The sequence below is a fragment of the Lonchura striata genome, chromosome 10 (assembly GCF_050655825.1).
Source record: "Lonchura striata isolate lonStrDom1 chromosome 10, ASM5065582v1, whole genome shotgun sequence".
NCBI lineage: Eukaryota > Metazoa > Chordata > Aves > Passeriformes > Estrildidae > Lonchura > Lonchura striata.
This window is the reverse complement of record NC_140712.1, coordinates 7,336,733-7,359,187: the sequence shown is the minus strand read 5'-3', so window position 1 is coordinate 7,359,187 and position 22,455 is coordinate 7,336,733. Positions and strand designations below refer to the sequence as shown.

Here is a 22,455-nt window from a genome sequence, read left to right as displayed (position 1 = left end):
ACTTCACAAAACAGATCTACATTTAAAATACATGATAAATTCCAGTAAAGCTTTTTCCAAGTGCAGCTGATGGACACCAGGCCTTTCAACACAGAGGAAAAATCTCTAAAGCCACCTTGATTTATGCAGTGATCTCAATAAATACATAAATAAATAAAAAATTAAACAAAAATATGAAGTTGCATCATCATTGATAGCCCAGGAAACAAAAGCTTATTAGTTGTGTGCTGGGGCTGCTGAATTACCTTCCCTGCCATCAGCAGCCTGACTGACAGCTTCCAAAACAGTCTTGGGGATGAAAAATTACAGCCAGAAGGAAAGGCAAAGGCTGGGAAAGCCTTAATGAGGGGGAAAAGGCATGGAAAACCATGTTATTTCAATTAAATAAAATGTAAAAACGAGAAAAGCCATTGAAATGGGTGAGTTTACTCAAGGACATAGGGGAATCCGTGTGACAGTATGGCAAGGGGCTAAAAAGATGATGCTCTTCAAGAATAACGCAGGCTCTGACCTAGCCGGAGTTTATGGATAAGGTCAGATTTGTAAGGTCGTGCTTAAGGATTCACAGCCCCTCACCGCAGCATCCATGCACCTCTCCATGGGAACACAACGCTCCCCTGTCATTTCCTAGCAGTCCCATAGGAAAAGAGTCAGGAAAGCACTTGAGCCGGCCAGAAACCCAATTCTCCACCTAGCAATCTATTTGCAGAGCGATTTTTTACAGCCTTTGGTTATCGACTGAGCGAGGCACCGCGCCGGTTTTCCTCCCGTAGCAGCAAATCTCCTTCCTCTGCCGCTACGTGATTATTTTTTTGATCCGCCGATGGGCAGGGACCGCGCTGCAGCGCGGGATGGGAAAGCCATGATTTCTGCTGAGCTCACGCTCCCCACTTTATCACCCTCGCCTTGGTTTGGGGATAGGAAAACGTAAATGGAGGAGGAAACCTTTCGTGAAGCAGAACGCCCGGCTCCGAACTCACGGCAGGTCCTAGCGCAGGTCACGTCCGAGGGGGTTTATTTTTTTGGGATAAAGCAAAGGCCGTTTTGGTTACGTTTAGGAAAATTCCAGAAACACCGACTCTTTTAACCTGCGGAGGAGCAGTGCTCCCACAGGGGTCCGGCGTGCCAGGGTGGGAACTGCCGTGAAGTCCAACACTGTGCTAAGCAAATTCAGGTACAGCTCACTGCGACGGGTGGAACGGCTGATGGGTGCTCGGGAACGGCTCTGCGGGGCGCACCGGGCCGCGGAGCCGCGGCGCGTCCGCGGGGACCGCGACTGCTCCCGTCGCGCTGTCCACAGCCGTGGCCTCAGGGCTACTGCCACGCTCAGGGCTACAGCCCACGGCCCCACTGGGGAAGCCTCTGAGGTGAATCTCCTCCCCCCAGGCTGGTTTTTCCACGTTCTGGGTGTCCAACCCACCCGCGATGGGGGTGAGCGGCACCGGGCGGTGAAACGCCGCGCACGGGCCGGAGGGGAGGGGGGAGGAACGCGGGGCTGCCCCGCACCGCGCACCTACCGGGGGCGGCTCGGATCCCACGCCACCGGGAGGGCTCCGCGACACCGAGCAGACCCCACGACGCCGGGGAGACTCGCCCTCCTCCGCCGAACAAAGGCTCCCGCCGGCCCCGCGACGCTCCGGCGGGGCTCGCCTCACGACCCCCGCCCCGCCGCTCCCACCTCACGCGCGCACCGGAGGCCCCCGCCCCGCTCCCCGCCGCCACCGCTTACCTGGGTGTCGGGGCGCGGCGCATCCCGCCGCCGCCGCCGCTGAGGGGAGTCCTGAGGGTCGTTGGCTGAGGGAGGTCGGCTCTGAACAGAGGTCCCGAGGCTCTGCGCTGAGGAGGGTGGTGCTGAGGAGTGTCCCACGGGTGGGTGCTGAAGAGGGTCCCGGAGGTCAGCGCTGAGAGAGGTCCCGGGGGTCGGTGCTGAGGGAGGTCCGGGAGTCCCGAGGAGCGGTGTTGAGAGGGGTCCCGGGAAGGGGGGGGTGCCGACGGGCGCTCCCACAGCCGCCGCCGCCGCCCGGGCGCTGCCCGACTGCCCGCGCGCGCGCGCCGCTCTCACGCGCCCGCCCGGCGGAGGCAGCCAGGGAGGGCGGGCGGGAGGGAGGGGCGCGGCCACGCCCCCGCCCCGCGGGCACGCCCTCTGTCGTGACGGCGCGGACGCTTTACGGCAGCGCGCGGCAACTGAGCGGCGGCGGGCGATGAGGCGCAGAGTGAGAGCCGGGGGAGAACGGGGGACAAACGGGGGACAAACGGGGGACTCGGGGGGAACACGGCGGGAACATGGTGCCAGTAAGGTCCCGGCAAGGACCCGGCGCGGGGCGCCATACCCGGGGGTCGCGCCGGCCGCAGCCGTCGGGGTCGGTGCTGGCCGGCCTCGGGCCCGGAAGCTTCAAGCCCGCGTTTTAAGGGGAATATAGGGGTAAAATGGGTAAGGGAGTGGAAGTGTGTTACGGTGCTGTGGGTGATCCCTGCTCCCACCCCAGGCAGGCCCTGACCCTGCGCCTGGCCCGGGTGCACTCTCTCCTGGCCCGTAATTCCCGTTTATTCCCGTAAAAGCAGCGATGGGATGAGCGGGATCTTCCCGGCGCTGCTGGCGCGCTCTGATCCCGGCACCGCAGCGCCGGGAGACGCTCGGGGTCAGGCTCGGGGGCAGCACGTTGCTCCTCCTCCGTGGGGCGTGGGACACCCCGATTCGCTTCCCCGGCCCGAATTCCCACTCCTGACCAAATTCCTGTGACCTCCAAGTCTTTCAGGCAAGTTACATTCCCCCGCTGTGCGTCCTGCTGCTCGCTGGATTAGACCCTTTCTGTGGGAGGTGAGAGGTGAGTGCACCGGCGGGCGGGTTAAGGACCCGAGCTGGATCCCCTCGGTACGAATCCCGCCAGCGCCTCTGGGACATTCCCGGAGCCATTGCTCATCCTCAGGCGTTCTGGTCGCTGGGGTTTTTCCTGTTAAACTCCAGGTTTTGGTCAACCCCATCCTGGAGAGAAGAAACCATCGTATGTTGTTTCTGTGGCTCTTGGTTTCATGCTGTGACACCAAGAGAGGTTCTGAGTTTGGTTGCAGAGTCTCTGGTTTGGGGAATTTGTCCAGAACAAAGAAGTTTGGGCATAGTGAGTAAGGAGCTTGGAGTATTTTCCTCTGATTTCAGCACTCATGGCCTGTTGAACCTTCAGAAGTGGGATGCTCTTGTATCATACAAGAATTATAACCTACAGCTGCAGAGAGATTATTTATATTTAACAAAAAAGGAGAAAGCTACGCTTCCGTTCTGGTTGAATTGATTAATTTTCCGTGAGTTTTTCCTCTGGCTCTGTCAGGAAACGCCTAAGTCCAGAGATTCAGGTGTCACCAAGCCTGGGTCCTGCTGGTAAATAGAAATTGATGTTTCTTGTCTGATCTTGCTCCATTAACTATCCAGACCTGATATCTAAACCCCGTGTTTCCAGGAAAAGTGAATAGAAAGTTAAACCAAAAGGTCTTTTGATCCTTAAAAGACTAAACCTTCTCTGTCCTTCCTCCTGTTCCCTGATAAAGTCTGGATTTTTTGTCTTCTAGGTGACTGTTTTCCTATTTACCTCCACGTTCTTTAAATTAGGAACAGGACTCGAGTGATGTGTCACCTTAAACTATTCACTTTGGAAGTTGTTAGCACCTTTAATTTATTAAAATAGACTTTAGGAATCTGATTCATCCTTAGTTCACACTCCCATTGCTCTGTCACTGCCTTTTTACGCTCAGTTATTGAGGAGTCTCATTCCTTGGCTCTCAAGTGCCTTCAACAATTACCTGCAGAGGGCTGTTGTCTTTAATGGTGTGAAAATGACAGGTTTGGGGTGTTTTGGTCAAGTGTTGGAAAACACAAGGTTTTGCATTGTGTCCGGACACAAAGGAGCCTCATCCATTTATGGATTGAACTCGCACTAATGTCAGCAGCTAATTTTTACATTATTGTAACTTCAGTGAGGAAAGCTTGACCTCTTGCCCTATTGATGCAACACAGCACCGTTTTCAAATCTGTAAATGAAATGATGGTATTTGTATGGAAATGCTCCTTTCTCTCTCCCCAGTTTCCCCCTCTCAGCATTGGAAATGGGGCAGCTGAAATCCCTTTAAGGAGCTGAGGATTCCAGGGAGTTTGCACAAATTCCAACTACTAATATGCAAATAAAATGAACCAGCAGGACACTTGTTGGCAACCTCCAGCAAATGTTCCAGGCCTGTGCCAGTATTTATTCCTATTTTTATGGAAACTGAACAGAGCGTGCCTGAGCCTTCAGGAAGAGAGTCCTGGCTGTGGGTGAGCAGAACTGCTCCCAGTCCACATTGGCATTTCAACACTCCTCAGAGGCTCAGATCATCCACATCCTGTCTCCTGCATATCCATCTTTAGCTTTTGAGAGGTTCTCCCAAACAAAGCCACCTCACCAGTGGCTTTTCACAGCCCCACCACTTTGTTTTGGTCCTTGCTGCTTACCTGACCTGGCGCTGAGGGAGCCTCCCAAGGGTTTTCCTTGGAGCTGCATGTGGTGAGTCATCCCACAGAATTCACAGGCAGTTTCACAAATACCAGATGGCAATAAAATTAAAAGTAGTAGCTAGTGGCAATTAAGCACTTGCACTCTCCTTCCTGACTGGAGGAACCTGCCAAATGTCATGACAGGAAAAAAAAAAAAGACAACTATGTTTCTGTAGAGTGGAAAATTAACAGAGCACGGGACACACGCTTCCCTCACCCTTAATCCCATTTGGAGTGGAAAGCTATTGGCTGGACTTCTACATGTCCAGGAGAAGATGAAGCAGAAAGAACACAATGTAAAGGAAAATCTGGGGCATTTAATGGGGACATAAAAGAAGTATTTCAGCAGTGCCCATGTTAAACCCCCAAATAGGATGTTTGAAGGATGTCCAGATCTTTAAACCAGGCTATATTCGGGCAGGCTAAGGAGTTACTGGGATTTCTTGTTTTTATACTACAAGGGTTTGCACCACGAGCTTGGAAATAGTTGGAGCTCATTAAAGTTGGAAGCATGTCCAAATACCATTGTGTTTGGCTCAGCATAAACAAGGGCTGTTCCCTTCCTCTGGTGACTCCTGCTGCTCGGCATCTCCGGGATCCACCAGCCACACACAAACACTCACTGGCTGTTTCATGCCCAAACACTCACCTCGGCCCTTCCTTCCCATGTGTTACACATGGACCATGGCTCATCCATTCTGTTCCTTGCCTGTCACGTGCCAGGGGACCTTGCCAACATTTTTGAGAGATAAATCCTTTAATTTATGCATCCCAGGGCAGGAAGGGTTATTCCTCATGATTCATATCACAACAAGAAGTGTGAACCTACTTCTTCCTAACAGAACACTCCATTTGCTTCGTTCTTCTTTATCATGATGGAAAATTGTTGACTTACTTATAGTGAATCATATTAAAGTGATCTTACCATTCCGAGCTTTCACACGAGGCTTTCAGAAATCTGAAGATGTTTTCTTGCTGCCTTTGGGACAGAGGAGGGAAGGATGAGGTCAAAACCAGTTCCATGTCATTTGTGTCCCAAGTTGTAGCATTTCCAGCCCTGTCCTGGCCAAGAAAGAATCTAGAGGCTGAGGATGCCTCACAGAACTGAAAAGCCTGGAAGGGCTGCGGAGTGTCAGAGCTAAAGGAAAACCAAGGTAGATATAGGGGCTCTAAATCAAATTTCCCTATGGAAAATCTCCCAAATCCTACTCTGGCTATGCAGAGAGTTGTCATAAAGATTCCCACGGTCAGGAACTGCTTTGTTTGTGATCTCGTCTTGCTTTGTTACTCCTTACTCACGGCTGTGCCTCCTGTGTTGGCAGCCCAGCAGGTTCTCCTGGAACAGGTCATGCCTCTGGCACAGAGCTGGGGCACCCTGTGCTTGGAGAAGCGGACCATATGTCTGCCAGACAGCTGAAAAAGGTTTTTATTTAAGGGAATACCAGTGATGCAAAGAACTCTAGTGCTTGTCAGTGCACAGGTAAAACACTAAGACATGCAAACACCACCTGACTTCTGGATCACTCCTGGTTTCTGTGCAGGAACTGCTCTGAAACTTGTTTGTTGTGAAGTTCAGATCCTCAGGATGGAAGGCTGATCTCATTGGAGCCACAGTAGGTTGCTGCTCAACCCAACACTGTGTGTTCTCCATCTGCTCATGGTCCTGCAAATATCCAGCTGGGAATCCTGGGCTCTTGCTTACTGCTGCTGAGAAAGAACTTGAGGTGTTTGTTGGGCTGCATCCAGGTGCGGGCCATATCCTCAGCGTGATCCAATTCCCAACCCTTGTTCCCTCTCTCTTGCAGCTCTGGCAGTTCCCCGGAGCAGCGCAGGATGGATGCCGTGGTTCTCAGCTACGTGGACAGCCTGCTGAGGCAGTCGGACGTGGCCCTGCTGGAGCCCCCAAACTGGCTCAACGACCGCATCATCGGCTTCGCCTTCGAGTACTTCGCCAACCAGCAGTTCCAGGAGTTCAGCCACCGAGTTTGTTTCATCAGCCCCGAGGTGGCTCAGTTCATCAAGTGTGCCCTTAGTCAGGAAGAAATAGCCATATTCCTCCAGCCGCTGGACCTTCTCCACAAGGAACTGCTGTTCCTGCCTATCAATGACAACTCCAGCCAGGCTGCTGGGGGCACCCACTGGAGCTTGCTGGTTTATTTCAGGGACAAGAAGTGCTTCGCCCATTATGATTCCCACAGTAAATGCAACTCTGTCCATGCCAAGCAAGTGGCAGGGAAACTGGAGGCCTTTCTGGGAAAAAAAGGGGGCAAAGCCACCTTTGTGGAGGAGAAGGCACCGGCACAGCAAAACAGCTACGACTGTGGAATGTATGTGATCTGCAATGCTGAGGCTCTGTGCCATGGGTACTTCCAGGGCCGGATGGAGCCTCTGCTGCAGCTCCTCACCCCCTCCTACATCACACAGAAGAGGTCAGAGTGGAAAGCTCTCATCACTAAACTGGCACAGAAGTGATGTGGATGCACCTCTAGCCCCCCAAAAACTGCCTTCCCAGTCCAAGAGGCAGCACCCCCAGTGCCTGAGGGAGATACCCATGCACAGGATTATCCCAAAGAAAGAGAATGTAACCCCTCTAGCATGGCTACACCCCCCAAACACCCCATTCCCTCCAGGAAAAGCCTTATTCTCCTCTTGAAATCACCGGCCTTTCAACTTCTAATAACGAGAGTCACTTTGCTTTCAAAGAAACCCTCTCCACGATAAATTTTTACAGCTGTGGCAAAACAGGTTGCTAAAGAGACTTCTCCACCTGTGCCCAGCACACTCTCATTAAGTGGCTTTAGCTGGCTCCAGGCATTGTCCTTCCAAGCCAGGTTTAGCAAATGCTCTTTAAACCCGAGCCCCCGAGTGCTTTATTGTGGATAGTTCTAGTTTGTGCCTCCTGCTAATGGTATTGCAGCAATGTGGGATTTAGTAGCCAGGATTTTGTACCCTTGAAAACTTGACACTGAGATGTCACTGCAAAAAGATGAGACTGCAAAGGAAATGCTACAATTAATTTAAGAACAGGGCAAAATCAAAGTCAGTTTTCGTAAGCCAGGTGCTTCTCAGCCACACAGCGATGGTTCTTTTTGGTCTCCCACCCCTGCTTGTTCTTACTGCAAATTAAAACCCGACTCTGAACTGATGGAAGATTAATAGGAAGCTGAGAAAGCCAATCCTAGGAAAAGAAACTTAATTGAGATGAAAAGCAAGACTCACTCTTTGAAGTTTGGGGCTTTTCATTAGGATTTTAGGTCGTCTCTGTGCGGGTAGGGTTTGTCAGTGCTCCCCAACCCTTGTTAGCGGTCGCTACTCATAACACAAAACCAGTTCTGTTACTTGAGAGAAAAAAAAAACCAACACACCAGGGAGAACAAAAGGACAGAGTTTGAAGTATAAAAGCCAAAGATAACTGCAGGCTCCTTGAAGTACTTAATGCACTTCAGAAAACTGAAACACTTCTCTTCCTGTGCTGGATGATGTCTGGGATCCCGGAGTGGATCCTCTCCTTAAAGACAGGCTTAGCAGTGTGGAAAATAAAAATTAAACTGAGATGTTGTTGCAGGATAAGGAATAATCTCTCACCTGGTGAGAAGCAAAGAGCAGGTTGTTCAGGTGGTGTCTAGCAGAGCAACCACACCCCTACCTGAGAAGGGAAATCCGGGTTAAATACAACCCTTGAGGAAGGATTGTTTTTAACCTGGAGCTCTTCACCACCAGTGTGTGCAGCAGCACAGCACTGAGGGGATGGAGGGTTTCACTTTCCCTTGCTTCAAGTGAATGTCAAGGAATCAGCCCAGGCTGCCCCAAAACACCCTCATGGCAGCACTGGGGCCTGACAAGGGTTGGGCCATTCCCCTCCCTCCTAACACTGCCTGGACAGGAGAGCAGCCTCCAGCACCAGCCCTCCTTGGAAAACCCACTCAGCTGGAGCCAGAATGGGATCCAGCTGCTTGCTGAAGGGGATTCCCTTTGGACTCTGAGGGGCTTTGCCAGAGCAATGTCACTGCCACTCCCAAATCCCAAATAAAACTCAGACCAAACTGTGTGCTTCCTGGTGTCATCCAGTCCTTGGTGTCCCTGCTAGTGCTGTGGTGCAGAGTGTAACAGCATGGTGGCTCTGACTCATCCGTCTGACAGAGCTGCCTTGGCTGATTTAATCTCCCAATCCTATTTTTAGAGGTTGGCTTGGGCTGGGGAGGGAGGAAGACAGAAGACGGGCGGTGGGTGTGACATGGGCAACAGCAGGGGGATTTGAGGGCAGGGGTTGTGCCCATCCAGCACCACCCTGTGCTTCTCATCACTGTTTCCAGGCCAGCAAGGTGAGTGTCCAGGGACATTCCCTGCACCCAAGGCTTTTACGTGGCATTTCTTTACAAAAAGAAAAGCAAATAGTCTCAAGCAGAGTGTCATTGGGAGAGCCAACATGCACCAAACCAGGCAGGCAGACACCAGATGGGAAACAAAACCAGAGCCTTGCAACCACATCCTGGCAGCAGGGAACCCCCAAAGCACACTGTGGGTTCATCCTAGTGCTCCTCCAAACCTCCTACATGTCACTGCCCCCATGGCTCATCCCACCACTGGCTTTAACCAAGGAGTCTTGAGAGGAGACCACATTCCTGATTCGGGCTCAGCACAGGGACCCCAAGCACCTGCTGCTGGAGGACCCAGTGAACACCAGGCTGGACACATCAGACCAAACATCCCCCAGTCCTCAACCTCTAAACTCTTTTTGGGGCCAAGAGCCCCACTTTCAGGTTGGACTCGCTAAACACCAACTCGTTAGTTGGAAAAACAACCCTAAACCCATTTGCACAGTGTAAATGGGCTGGGTGAATCTCTGGCAGGGACAGGACGGTGCCTTTCATCCTCCAGGTCACCCACGGAATCAAAGGCTCCGACAGCCCCATAATGCCAGGGCTTTGAATAAACCAGACCATCCCCCTCATGCACCCCCGGGTGCTAAATCCTGCCCAAAACAGGTGACACCACTCCTGTCCCCACTTAACCAGTGCCACTGTGGTTTTCAAGTTGGGCCATTTTCATGCATTTTGCTGCATTGGCCATGCCAGGGAAGGGAGCGGAATTGAATTGTGGATGTGCAGGGAGGAGGAGGAGAAAGAGGAAGACTCACCCTGCCCACCCTAGCTGGGTGGGGCTGCAACTCAGGTCCCTCCCCCGGCACTGCTGTCCCCAGGGCGGCACTGCCACCACTGCGTCACATCCCGCAGTCTCTGCTGCCATCTAGTGCAGTAACCTCCCTGGTCTCTCTGTCGGGAGCATCCCTGTCCCCTTGTCCCCATGACAGGATGGGCTGTCCCCATGTCACATACCCTGAAGGGACACTGGGATAGCACAGATTTTGGGGTGCCCGGTTTTGGGGCTCACAGCCTAGCACTGCAGTGGAGAACGCTGGTAAGAGAGAGTGATGTGCTAGAAAATCCTGGGTTTATTGTAATTCCATTTAAAAGCCATTCCAAACCCAGAGTGAGCAGTGAGCTCTTCCCCAGGGCACCGGGATTTGGCCCAGTCAGCACTTGTAGTTCCCAAAACAAACAAGAAAGAAAGGAATCACACTGGTACCACCTGCCACCCCAGTGTGCTCCCAGGGGGGCTGTGGGACAAATCCTGTGAGACAAATCCTGCAGCACTCAGCTCCATGCAGTGACAAGGTTAACACAAACCAGGGCACGGATGCTGCACTCTGGGACATTCCCCAGTGCCAGCCATGAGCTCCTTTCCAGCATCTTCATGGGGCAAGCAGGACAAACGAAGTTCACCTGTGCCAGGTGTGAACCCCAGCGAGGACACCTGGTCTGGAAGACCTTAAAGTGCTTTGCAAGGGATGCACACACACACACACACCCCTCTCTGAGCCCAGTGCTCCAGGAGAGAAGGGCTGGGGAGTCCTTGGCTTGTACCCCCACCCTTGTGTGTGGGATAAATGACACCCCACAGGGCTAGCGGGGGCCCTTTCTCTCCATCCCCACAGATCCCTGTGTTCAGGGCCATTCGTCCAGGAACATTCCCAGGGATACTGAGGGACAAACAAGTGGGTTCTCCCAGATCAGCAGTGGCAACTCATCCACATTTCTGGGGGTTCCTGGTGAGCCCAAGGTCATCTTTTAACAAGAAAAAAGCAAGCCTGAAATAAAAACCAACATCCATCTTAGCAGCAAGTCCTAAGGGAAGGTCCAAGTGCTCGGCAGCCCCGAGCCATTGTCCGGTGCTACAGCACAGCAGTGTCCCAAGGAGAAAACAGGTTTCCAGTGGGATGGGGAGTTGGCACTGGTGGCCAGAACCTGGCTGCAAAGTCCCACCAGGAACAAGTGCCCGAAGGAAGAGAGAAAATACTTGGTCCCATTTTACCAGCCGAGGGAAAGCTGGACCACATGTAACAGCCACGGTTGGGAGGACACAGCACCGGGATCCATGGGCAGGGTGCCACCACCTCAGTGTCCATCCTCAGCCAGCACCTGGGGAACGGTCACCTGCAAGCAGGGAGTGGGGTAAGGTGGGATGAGTAACTGCAGAGACTCCATATCTCATCCCAGTGCCTTCTGATGTCTTCAGCTCAAGGAGATTCCCTCCTGTCAATCCCATGCTGATGCCCATGGCCTTAGCCCCCAGGCACAGCCCAGCTCCAATGAGATGTCCTGGTACTTCCTACAACTGGAGAACCAACCCCAAACCAATGAGGAAACCTCTTCCCAAGCTCCAGAGTCTCATGGACATCTGAGCTTCCCAGTCACTCAAACTGATGATGATGGGATCACCTCTGGTCTGGAGATGGCACTGTGGGTTCTGTCACTGGCCAGCCCAACAGCAGGACCAGGATAAGGGAAAAAGCAATCCTTAGACACATCACAGAGTGGAGCCCTTTCTATTTACACCCACATTCCCTCAAGTCCTCCCCTCATGGCACAACCTGTGTGTCCCAAAATGTCCTTGAGGGTCCCTCACCTCCTGTGCCCGCGGGAGAGGTAATCCCGGTTCAGGGAGCAGAGCTGCTGCTCCAGACGGAAGATGCGGAATGCCAGGTACGAGGAGGACACGACCAGGAGACAGATGCTGGGAACAGAGGAAGAAGCCAAACACCCAGTTGAGACTGAGACTGACATTCCCAATGTCCCCCCCCAGCTTCCCTGTGCCCTCTGCACACTTACAGCACGATGAAGATCTTCAGGAGCTGGTAGTCAGAGGGTCTCAGCTCTGCCACACAGCTCTGCTCCACCTCCAGCTCTTCCTCAGTATTTATTGCACTTTCTGAAAGCAAACCCAGAGTCAGCGGCACAGCCACACTTGGCTGATGCTCCTGCTCCTTCAGCAACCAGGAAACATCAAATATTCCTCCCTCATGGGCTCAGATCCTGCAGCCAGGAGAACCCAGCCCATCCCCAGGACTCCATCACTGACTCCCAGCCTAATCTCTAAGGCAGAATTCCCCCGCACGAGAGCAGTGGATGGATGAACATTTTTATGAAGGTTATCACCCATGTGGAGCAGGGCACAAACCAATGCCCCTCACCTGAAACCAGTGGCTCCTCAGAGGTGAAGGAGCTCTCCTTGGTGCTCAGGCTGCTGACAGAGGTCCGGTGGATACACTGGTAGTTGGCATCTGGCAGTGACAGTGACAGTGAGGTAGGTGACACCTTCCTCCACTTGCCCTCAGGGACGATCACCTCCTGTGGGGACAGTTCTGGTGAGCCATGAATGAAACCAGCACTGCCACGGATATGGTGGTGCCAGATTCAAACTCAAACCTTACAGTATCTCCAAGGAGCACCAACACATTCAAAACATCATCCTGAGGGAGAGCTGGTCTTCTATAATGGTTCCATGGGAATGCAGGCTCCTACTACCAAAGAAGGTGCTGCCCATGCACCCCACACCTGCCCCAAATACCAGCTGCTGCCTCCTCCACCCCTTGAAGCTCAGGGCGGTCACCTGGAATTCTCCAGCATGCCCCAAATAGGGCAAAAAAAGTGCACAAAGACAACAGATGAAGTGGGGTGGCAGCTGACACAGAGAGGGGCTCCCCCAATGGAGAGTTCCCAGGGCTGGAGCTGCCAAAGGGCTGCACCCCACCAAAGCACCAGGAGATGCTGCCAGATCAGTCTGGGTCACTCCTGATTCAGCCCTTGAAATGAATCTTTAACCCCTGGGATGTCACCAGACCATGGGTGACATCCCACCTGTCACCCTCCAGCGCAGCCCAACTGTCACCTCCTGCACCCAGCCCGAGGCTCAGGACCAGCAGCCATGGAAGACACTCTTCTCCAAAGGTGCAGGATATGGCCCCCATGCTCCCTGGATCAATCTGGGGTTCAGCAGGTGTTTCCCGCTCCCACCACCCTACTCATCCTGCAGATTTTTGGGTAACTCAACCACATTCCCAGCCTGTTATCCACATTCCCAGCTGTGAACAGCATCAGGGAGCAGAGTGGCAGTATTTTCCACATCACTCTGAAGTTTTTCTGTCTGTACACAGACAGAGTCACTGGCTGTGCTCAGCCAGTCCTCTTGACCCATCTGCTCCTGCCAAGTCTGGGGATGAGGGTCCTAGAAGACAAGCTGTGATGGCAACTTGCACTCTTTGATGGCACCAACAGAAGAACCAGCTCGCTCCCAACTCTCCAAGCAGCCACCAGACAGGGTCAAACCCACCAAGGGGAGCAGGCAGGCCCTCTCCACCCACAGCATGAGGTCAGGGGGTCTCTCCTCTCCCAGAGCTGCCCTGACCCTCACCAGTGATACGGAGTCTGGCTCCTCCGACAGCTCCTTCAGACTCAAGCTCTTCTTACTGGAAACCTGGATGGGGGGAAAAGGATTGGGCATTACAGTGCCAGATCTCTCTGCTTCAGCCTCAGTCACAAAATGGGCTTTTCTGCTGAAACTATGAAGAGCAGCTGCTAGAACTTATAACCACGGGGATTTGGGGCATGAGGAAAGGGCATTACATCATTGCTTTGCATCACAAAAACCTAGTGAGGCCATGGTTGAGCCAACAGTTTCCACGGCCAGGGTAAAACATCAGGGGACAAAAAAGAAGGGTACATCTGTGCAGAGCCCAGCACATTTCAAAGAATAAGTCCCCCAGTTTGGCAACAGGGCTGAATCATCCAAATAGCTGCCCTGGCACAGCTGGCACACACCCTCCTGGGCAGGGCAGGGCTCCTGCACGGCTTCCCACATGCTTCTAAGTCAGGGAAAAGAGGTCCCCACAGTCATCCTCCTCAGCTCAAGGGACGATGGATGTCCTCCCCCACTTAAGTTAAATTCTTTTTTAACTTTGTACCATTCTTCCTCCCTTTGAAACTTTAGATCTGGGCAAAAGGCATCAATGTGCAGAGTGGCAAAACTTGTATTACCACCAGATTATAAATAATTCATACCCACGCCCCGAGAGAGAGCAGAAACTCAGAGCTCTGCCTCAATCATGACCCAGAAAAGCCCATGGGGACAGAACGTGCCCAAGGCATGGCTCCTGCTCCTCTTCCAATCCCTTGCTGAGGAATGAGGATGCTGGGAATTGGAGAGGGCTTTGGGAGAAGTCCAAAGCCTTGGAGGCAGCGATGAGGAGCTGTGCTCAGCCCAAAGGGCAGGTGCAGAGCCTCAGGGCCATGGACACACGGTAAGAAACAGAATGGGGGTACCTGCAGGTGGGTGCAGACTCTCCTCAGGACATCATAAACGCTGTCACGAGAGATGAGGGATACAAAGATGTACTGCAAGAGAAAGGGATGAACTGTTGGGAGAGATTCCCCCCATCCTGAGTCCAGTTCTCCACAGGCAGGGACAGGCAGAGACATCATGCCCTTGAATCTCCCCGTTTTCAGGAGCCACGTCTCCCCCACAGGCATTTCCCTGAGGAGCTTCCCTGCTGTTATTTTTGCAGCCTGCTAAAATGTGGACCAGATTTTTTTGGGGCAGTCTTGCTCAGCTTTCCCATGCTCAACCCCGAGGGACATGGCAACAAATGGGGTCAGGACCTATGGAAAACATCCCCATGGATGGAAGGGACACAGGGCCACACTCACCATGCCTGACACAGAGCCCCTGGGTGATGTGCATGGCAGGCACACATGGCTTTGAATGCACAAATCCTGCCTTGTGCCACTCCCTGCTAAAACCCACCTCCCAAATTCCGCAGGAATAACTGCTTCCCAACATTCTGCAGAAACAACACCCTCCCTGGCAGGGACAGGCAACACACAAGTGCTGGCAGCAGTACCTGGGCAGGCGAGGACTTGGACACACTACATCAGCTCACTGCAGCCAACAACATCCAATGGGATTTAAAAGCTGGAAATGCAGCCCCGTATCCAAGTTTTCCGCCAGTTCTGGCTGAACGCCAGCCCAAACCCTTTCCCTGCTCATGTTTAAGGAGTTTAAAGGTTTTACGTGAGCCTGGCAGGGATTTGTCAAGCTCGGCCGAGTTTCACTTGGGCTTTGCTTCGTCCAGGAACAAAGTGAAATTCAGGAACAAAAGCAAAGCTGTGGTGTTTGCCCTGGCTGGCAACCAGCACAGAGAGCAGCGCTCACTTCCTAACCAGGGATGGGAATCGCTTTGTTTGCTGCTCTCAAACCACAACCAGCTTGGACCTGGGCATCTGCTGTGCATTGCTGTTACCTTTCTGCTGGCAGTGGTGGTGATGGCCAGGCCGTTGGGCAGCAGCCGAGCCGTCTTGTGCTTCTTTATCAGCTGTACAGACACCACTGGGATCACCACCTGCAGGGCAGGAACACCGGGATGGACACAGCACAAGCATGATCCAGCCAGCCTCCCTAAGACCCACCAGGAGAGCCCCCTATGCAAGCCCAGGAAGGGTATAAAATAAGGCAGGGTGTTATTTTTGGCAGGGTAACTTTGCTGAAACCTTGAGCTTCCTTCAGGTTATTTGTTTAAAGCATCACATATAAATAATTCAGTCCTTCAGCCCAGTTTTAAAGGAAGTTGTCTCTCCCAAGATCCCCGTCAGCCACAAGACTAATGGGGAAACATCAGACTGTAAATCAAGAAGAAAAGCCAAGAGATATTCAAATCTCGCCCCCCCTAAAACCTTTAATCTTCCTTCAAGTGCCATTGCGGCTGAAAGGAGGTTTTGCATCAGGGAATTTAAAACCAAAACAATATTTGGTTTTCCCAGGCTGATGCCACAGGTCATCAGAGCGGGAGGCACAGCTGTGCTCCCCTTTTCTACTAGAGGCTTCTGTTGGAGATTTTGGTGGTATTTGGGTGCAGGAGGGGATAAGCTGTAGTTACAAGCCCTGAGGGACCAGCATGGGCTGGTGTCCACATTACCTTAATGTCCTTCCCAAAAAGGTTTGCATAGAAGCAGAGCCAGTTGGGGGAGATGTAAAGCCTTCCCTGGATGAGGATGTCTCTCTGGAGTGCGCAGGAGCAAACTGCAAGGCAAAGAGAGAACCATGGCAATTCCTGTGCCAGATCCTGCCGCCTCCGCGCTCATCCCTCACCCTGCCGCCCACCTTTCAGCACGCTCTCCTCCGTTGGGATGTCCTTGAACAGCTTGTGGTACTGGGAGTTGTACTTGCTAGCAGCCTGAAAGCAAAGCAGAGCAAAGTTATCCAGTGACCTTGCTGCTAAGGAGACCCAAAAATTCCTCTCCTGCAAGAAAACCTCCCTCTGCCCGCACCCGGGACCGGCGCAGGGGGGTCCCACCGGGCTGGGGACAGGAGCCCCGACGGATCAGAGGAAGGTTGGATGATCCGGCACCCGGCGAAGGCTGTGCCATCCTCCCAGATTAACATTTCCCTTAACAGCTACAGGGGCTGCTGAGCCCTGGCGAGGAGCTGGTTTTCTGCCAGGCTCATCTGCAGGCAGTTTATTTTGCCCAGCGGTTTCTCTCCTCCTCCTCTTCCCTTATCCGGGACACAGTGACAACACTTGCTTTGCGCCCATCGCGCCGCGCCATCCAGCTATTTATATTCCCGGCGCCACTTCAAAGCCTGCCGGCAGCCGCGGCGGGAGGCTCGGCAGGTCGGCCCTGAAACGCTCCTGTGGCGAAGGTAAAGCTCCGAGGCACTTCAGCGCCTTCCATAAATCCGCTCAACTGGTCCTGTAAGGCAGCTTTGTGCCCCCTGCCCTCGGGATGTTCCCATGGGATACGGCTGTCCCGCAGCGGTGACAGCTGCCGCTGTCACCAAAGGAGGAGCTGCTTTGCCAGGATGCAGAGAAGGCTGGCACAGCAAGGCTGGTTTGTGGCAGCCACGCAGGCAGAGTCCTCCTGCCCACAGGTACAAGGTCACCTTTGCTCTGTGCACCTTGTCACCAGATGAGCTGGGCCCTAAGAGGATCAAGGCTCAGCAGCACCTGCAGTTGGCTCAGACACCTCCCAGAGGGATGCCGGGATGGTGGGGGTGCCAGTGGGAGCATTCCAGGAGAACACAGAGGGCATTGCCCCCTGGTCCTAGCAAAAATCCACTGCTGGCCCTGTCACCCTCCCAAATGCTTCTGAGGAAACAAAAAAATGTTCTTCTTCTCAGTTTTCTTCATGGAAAAAGGCAAAATGCCACTTCCTGTCACTCCTTCCTCTTCTTATCTGTAGATGGACCAAAACCATCTTCTTTGGGCATGATTTGAACAAGCAAAAGGGTTCAAATGGACAGAAATGTAACTGCTCTCAGTCAACATTTCCACTTTCTCCTTTACTCTAGATGGAAAATCCTGGAAGTGCTTGCAAGGCAGAGCACAGGCCACACAAAACCATGACCAAGACTCCTGAAATTAAACACAGGAAGCTCTGCCCTACATCAGAAGCTGCCTCTGGCTCCTTCAGCCCACACCTGAGACTCCAGGTAGGCTCTTCCTGGGGCAACAGGCTACAACACACCAGGCTGGTCCTTCCCAAAGCCAAAGGCTTACCACTTCCCGGTGGCATTTCTTGATGTCCTCATCCTTGAGGGCTTCGTTCAAGCAGAGGCTGGAAGGAAAAATGATAATCACCAGGTAAGCAAAGAGCAACAGGTCTCTCACCTGCCCCCTAAAACACGTGTGCTGCAATATGAGACATAGAAAAATGTAAGGACTGAAGAGAGACCCCCCCAGGATGCCACATTTTGGATATCTCCATAATTTATCAAGGCACTGGACATTGCTGAGGGTCAGCCCTTTGAGGGCTGATCTCTGATGAGAACCAGTGAAGGCACCAGGACCAAGGTACTTCACACACACCCCAGGTTGGGAGCTGGAAATGTGCAGCTTTGGCAGCTGGGGCAAGCATTCCTGAGGGAAAGCAGAGGCAGGAATTTGGGAATGTGCCTGAGCAGGAGGGTGGACTCGGCTTTGGCCGTGCACAGGGACATCCATCCATGTCCATCCCACAGACAGATAAAGGGCAAACCATGGAGAGAGCAATATCCTACCAACAACCTCAGCAGCAGGAATACCGTCCCCTTCCCCAAACCCCTCCCACTTCTCGACTTTTACACCCACTATATTTCAGGGAGAAAACAAAGTTGCCCCCCAGCTGTGCCCTGTCCCAGTTGACAGGCAGTATTCAGGGCTTGAAGGCAACAGGAATGCCACAGCAGGGCAGAAAAGAGAGAACACTCAACTGCAGGGAGACCCAGGGATGCTGCTCCTCACCTGCTGTCGAGGGAATCCAAACTCTTCTGCTTGTGGGACACTTCCAGCTTCTCACGACTGTGCCTGGGCTCGGGGCTCTTCAGGGGAGCTGCCTTCTCATGCATCGGCGTGGCACTGCAAGGAGACACCCATCAGTCCCCTAGGGAAAGGGGAAAAGGGGTCTGGAGCTGTAGATCTGTTCCCTTCAATCCCAGTCTGCACAGCTGAAGAGACATCAGAATCTGCCGCTCAAGGACAGCAAGAATACTCCTGCTACTTCTCAAGTCACGTGGAGATAAAAAAAAAAAGGTCATTTTTCTGCCAGGGACTCCCCAGCGCTCAGAACAGAGCAGCCAAATTGCTGTGGCTCCCTGCGATAACACCCTCCAAAGCAGAGACTCTCCTCCTTAAGGGCTGGAGGCTGGGATGGGAAACACCACAGGGTCAACAAAACTTCTTGGGCGGACAGATTTCAGCCAGGGTCTGCTCCTCTTGGTCAGCAAACACCATCTCCCCAGGGCAGAGCTATCACCAGGCACCTTAGAGCCAGTTATTTACCATCTGGATTGTTATCAGAGGCGCTTATCAGCCACGGCAGGCAAAGTAAACACGGGCCCAGCGCCGCGGGCAGGTTATCACCTGGCAGGCCACAAAGGTGACACTTCCACCCTCGGCAAACTACCACCGGATATTGCTGCTGCACCGGCAGCCAAGCAGAGCATGATCCCAGGGGACCGGTGGCAAGGTAGAGCCAGCAAAGAGCCACAGACCCACGGAGAGGAAATTATTCCAGAGAAAGCACTCAGCTCACTAGGCAGGGGGTGATGCCAGAGCAGGTGGGGCGGCGGCAGGACAGGATGAGCGCCGGCAGGCAGGACAGGCACAGAGCTGGCGCACAGCCCGGTGCCCGCGGGGATGATGCCGTGGCACTGCGGCAGAGCCCAGGCCGAGCAGCCAACCAAACTTCCTATACTCCAAGAGCAGCTCCTTCGCCACCTGTACTTCTCTAGACACATCCTGCTCCTGCTCCGAGGGGCTCATCTGAAGGAAAACCCAGGGAAACAATCCCCCCTGACTCAGGAAGAGCCAGGATAGGTAGGGGTGCTGGATCCCAGCAGCTGGATCCCAGCCCAAATGGGCTGAGAACTGAAGCTGCATGAGCTCCTACATCCTCAGAGCACTGACCAAAACACTGTCCGGGTGCAATGGAGCCTGGCTGACTCCCAGCTGGAGGCGCGGGGAATGCTCCCACAACAGGCAACACATACACAGGGGCACAGAACCAAACAGAAGTCAGTGGTGCTGTGTGGTTAGAAACAGATTAGGAAATAGCTCCTGGATCCCCATAGCCAGGATCTGTTGGCAAAGACCTGCCCTAGAGTCCAAGCACTGCAGGGATGGGATGGACACACTGAGGTTGTGGATTTTTAGGAGCTCAGTTCAAAGGATGTGTCAGGAAGGGAAAGGAGACCTTACTGACAAGAAGCACCAAATAATAAGCACCAAAATAACAACCCCTGGCATAGCACCAAAAGGTGTTTTCCCTGCCTGACTCTTCAGGCATCCTCTGCCAGGAGATGCCACCCTGCCCTGAAGCTGAAAGTCCTATCATGGAGGCACCAAAACCTTCATCTGCTCTTCTCCCATGCTGGAAAAGGGGCTCTGACCTGATCTGGAGCCTCCTTTTCCAGAGCTCAGCACTCTCTGGCTTCCCTCACGTCATCCCTTAAATCCACAAGCGCCTGCACTGCTTAATCCATGTGAGCGGATTTATCCCTAACCAGCGCTGACACCAAGGGGCACCACACAGGGATCAGGGAGAAGTAAAGGCATCAGAATCCCTCCGAGGTCACCAAACACACAGAAATCTCCTAAAATGAGAAAAAAACACAGGCTGGAATCCACTTGGAAGTGCTGCATTCTTGTTTTCTCTCCCTCTCACGGCCACCATCAGGGACAACTCCTGGACACAGTGCTAGCAGTGGGATGCTCCAGGGGGAGTCTGGGGCCTGTGAGGAGCATCCTCAGACCCAGCAAGGACATCGCTGGAGCTGCTTTGTCTCCTCTGTCCAGATCTTGCTCCATCCTGGCTCCTAGATGCATCAGGGACAATACACATCCAGAGTTTGGGAGCACAGGGAGGTTTTCCTCCCAAGAGGTGCTTCTAGGCCCAGCACGTGAGGAAAACACTTTCTAGCAACTCATACTGTCACCCTCCTCAAAGAATTTGTTCAGCACCAAGCTGTTCCTGAGGTAAACTCACCATCCCAAGTGTTCCAAAATACAAGTGGAACAAACCCAGTCGGAGCTCAGAGCTCCTGAGAGAGGGTGGGTGTAGAAGTTCCCAGCAAAGTGAAAACAATCCAGAGACCTGATGACTCTTTGCCCATTCCTGACACCCACTCCCTGCCTACACCGGCTCCCTGAACCCCCCAGGTCTTGCTGGGCAAAACCCGGCGCTTCTCCCTCCCACGGGATCGGCGTCTCCCTTCCCTTACGCGGCGCTGGGATCCAGCCTGGAAAAGGTCCGACACGAGTCCCTCCGTCGGCGAGCGATTTTCCCTGGATCCCTTCCCCGCTGCCGGAGAAGCCGCGGCGGAGGCCGGAGCGACCCACGCAGGGATCCCGCCGCCCAGTAAACCCCAGGAGGCTCAGAGGCGGAGGGAGGCACCGGCGGGCGGGCGGCCGCGGCCCGAGCGAGCCCGGGCGGGATTCGGCGAGCTGCCCTTGGTCCCGGCGTCCAAGGTCATTTCAGTCCCGCGTGTCGGAGCTGGAGCGGAGCCACCCCGGGATGCTGGAGAGGAACGGCCGGAGCCGAGCGGCGCTGGCAGGAGAGAATGAGGCGCGACGTCAAGGCCGGAGGGAGCCCCGCGTGTCTCTCCCGCGACGTCCCCGGTGTTCCCCGCCCCGGGAACCGGGGGATCACGGCCGGGACGGAGCTGAGACCCCCGTCCCGGGATGTCCGCAGGTCTCATCTCAGCGGGAGCCGCTCTGAGCGCCCCGGGCACGGCGGGAGCACGCAGGGAGGCGACCCTCGGCCTGCGGGGCTGTGCGGGGCTCTGCGGGGCACGGTGGGACTGTGGGGCTCGGCCACCGCCGGGGCCGCGCCCGGGGCAGCCCCGGCGCAAATCCCACCCCCGCCGGCGCTCAGAGCCCCTCAGGCGAAGCCGGCGGGGCGCCGGCGGGAAGCGGCGGGACTTCTCCCCGGCCCGGCCCGTCTCTTCAGGGAATAGGCGAGGAAGTGTCGGTGTTTCCGCGCTCCCCTCAGCGCGGCGCCGCCGGCCGGGACAGGCCGAGGGCCAACACCGGCTCCGCGGTGTTGGCGGGAGGGACGTGGCCCCGGCGCCCTCCGGCCCCGAACCCCTTCCCGGTCCCGACCTCCCTCAGTCCCGGCTCTCCCCCGCTCCCGGAGCCCCCCGAGCCCCCCTGCTACCTGCGCGCGGCCCCGCGCGCCGCCGTCATGCCCCGCGCGCCCCGGCCTCCTCGCGCCGCCACGGCGCCCGCCCATTGGCCGCCCGTCGCCTTCCACCCCGCCCATTGGCCGCACACTGCCGAGCCCCGCCCCCTTCCGCCCGCCCATTGGCTCCCACCGCGCAGTCCCGCCTCCGGCACGCTGAGTAGCGCCTCCCGCCCCCGCAGGCCCCGCCCACCGCCGTGAGGGCCGGAGCCCGGCGGGATCCTGGCCCTTAAAGGGAGCTCTGTACAGCCCCTTAAAGGCGCCGCTATAAAGCCCCTTAAAGGGACTTCTCTGTACAGCCCCTTAAAGGCGCCGCTATACAGCCCTTTGAAGGGAGCTCTGTACAGCCCCTTAAAGGCGCCGGTATAAAGCCCCTTAAAGAGACCGCGTGGCGGGAGAGCCCCAGCGCCCTCCGCCCCGGGCGGGTCTCAGGCCACGCGGGAGGGACCCCGAGCACCCGGGGGAAGCCGGCCTGGATGTCAGCCAGGCCCCAGGTTCCCTGCTGGGTCTCTCCCCCAGGCACAGAAACCCCAGCTCCTACAGACCCGACAACCCGCCCCCCGCAAAAAACGCCTGTAGAGCCCCCAACCGCTCCTTGGGCCCACTCTCCAACAGATAGATGCCTCCGGCCCTGCCGCTCCCTCGCCTGTAGAGCCCCTCAGCTCCCCACAGGCAGCCCCAACCCTCGTAGCAAACTCCTCCACTGGCACCGCCCTCAAACTGCAGCACATTCCCCCAGCCCCTGCAGACCCCCACACCCCGCATGGCTGCAGACCCGACCAGACAGCCCAAGCCCTGCAGACTGCTTCAGCAGATCGCCGCCAGGAACCCGAAGCACATCCCCAACCCTTGCAGACCTCCCCAGCTCCTGTGGCCTTTCACCAC

The 22,455-nt window shown here is 54.9% G+C and overlaps 3 protein-coding genes across 21 annotated transcripts in view; 1 reads left to right on the top strand and 2 right to left on the bottom strand.

Moving 5' to 3' along the window:
• Positions 1–2,064, bottom strand: part of MYO9A (myosin IXA) — a 172,894-nt gene extending 170,830 nt beyond the window's left edge. For all 10 annotated transcript variants that reach the window (XM_085588568.1, XM_085588569.1, XM_085588565.1 and 7 more), the window contains exon 1: positions 1,730–2,064. The gene's annotated coding sequence lies outside the window, so the exon portion shown is untranslated. The remainder of the gene's footprint in view (positions 1–1,729) is intronic.
• Positions 851–8,573, top strand: SENP8 (SUMO peptidase family member, NEDD8 specific). 5 transcript variants are annotated; one of them, XM_085588584.1, is made up of 4 exons: positions 2,168–2,213; positions 2,749–2,825; positions 6,064–6,246; positions 6,328–8,573. In XM_085588584.1, exon 4 carries the CDS (start codon positions 6,356–6,358, stop codon positions 6,992–6,994), a length of 639 nt encoding a protein of 212 aa, XP_085444710.1. In that variant the 5' UTR covers positions 2,168–2,213; positions 2,749–2,825; positions 6,064–6,246; positions 6,328–6,355; the 3' UTR covers positions 6,995–8,573. The 5 variants fall into 5 exon arrangements, with proteins under 5 accessions (XP_021409889.2, XP_085444710.1, XP_085444711.1 ...); XM_085588585.1 differs by lacking the exon at positions 2,749–2,825; XM_021554213.2 differs by lacking the exon at positions 6,064–6,246.
• A 1,383-nt stretch (positions 8,574–9,956) lies between these two features.
• On the bottom strand, positions 9,957–21,598 carry GRAMD2A (GRAM domain containing 2A). Of its 6 annotated transcripts, none has more exons than XM_085588583.1 (13): positions 21,547–21,598; positions 20,377–20,937; positions 18,135–18,248; positions 17,412–17,469; positions 16,016–16,088; positions 15,831–15,934; positions 15,159–15,257; positions 14,182–14,253; positions 13,274–13,336; positions 12,054–12,210; positions 11,692–11,791; positions 11,489–11,596; positions 9,957–11,016 (listed from the first exon to the last, which is right to left on the bottom strand). In XM_085588583.1, the coding sequence occupies exons 3-13, from the start codon at positions 18,236–18,238 to the stop codon at positions 11,013–11,015; spliced, it is 942 nt and encodes a 313-aa protein (XP_085444709.1). In that variant the 5' UTR covers positions 18,239–18,248; positions 20,377–20,937; positions 21,547–21,598; the 3' UTR covers positions 9,957–11,012. The 6 variants fall into 6 exon arrangements, with proteins under 6 accessions (XP_085444709.1, XP_085444708.1, XP_021409883.2 ...); XM_085588582.1 differs by having other exon boundaries at positions 18,135–18,273; positions 20,612–20,937; XM_021554208.3 differs by having other exon boundaries at positions 20,612–20,937.
• Positions 21,599–22,455: the final 857 nt, after the last annotated feature.

Bases quoted from the DNA above. Each gene is read 5' to 3' on its own strand.
- GRAMD2A (XM_085588579.1), bottom strand. From the start codon at position 21,575: ATGACGGCGGCGCGCGGGGCCGCGCGCAG. The intron at 13,337-14,181 runs GTACCCCCATTC...CCCCCCATCCAG, and splicing joins GAGTCTGCACCCACCTGCAG to GTTTCCAGTAAGAAGAGCTT. The intron at 12,211-13,273 runs GTGAGGGTCAGG...CTGTCCCCACAG, and splicing joins AGCCAGACTCCGTATCACTG to GAGGTGATCGTCCCTGAGGG.
- SENP8 (XM_021554214.3), top strand. From the start codon at position 6,356: ATGGATGCCGTGGTTCTCAGCTACGTGGACAGCCTGCTGAGGCAGTCG.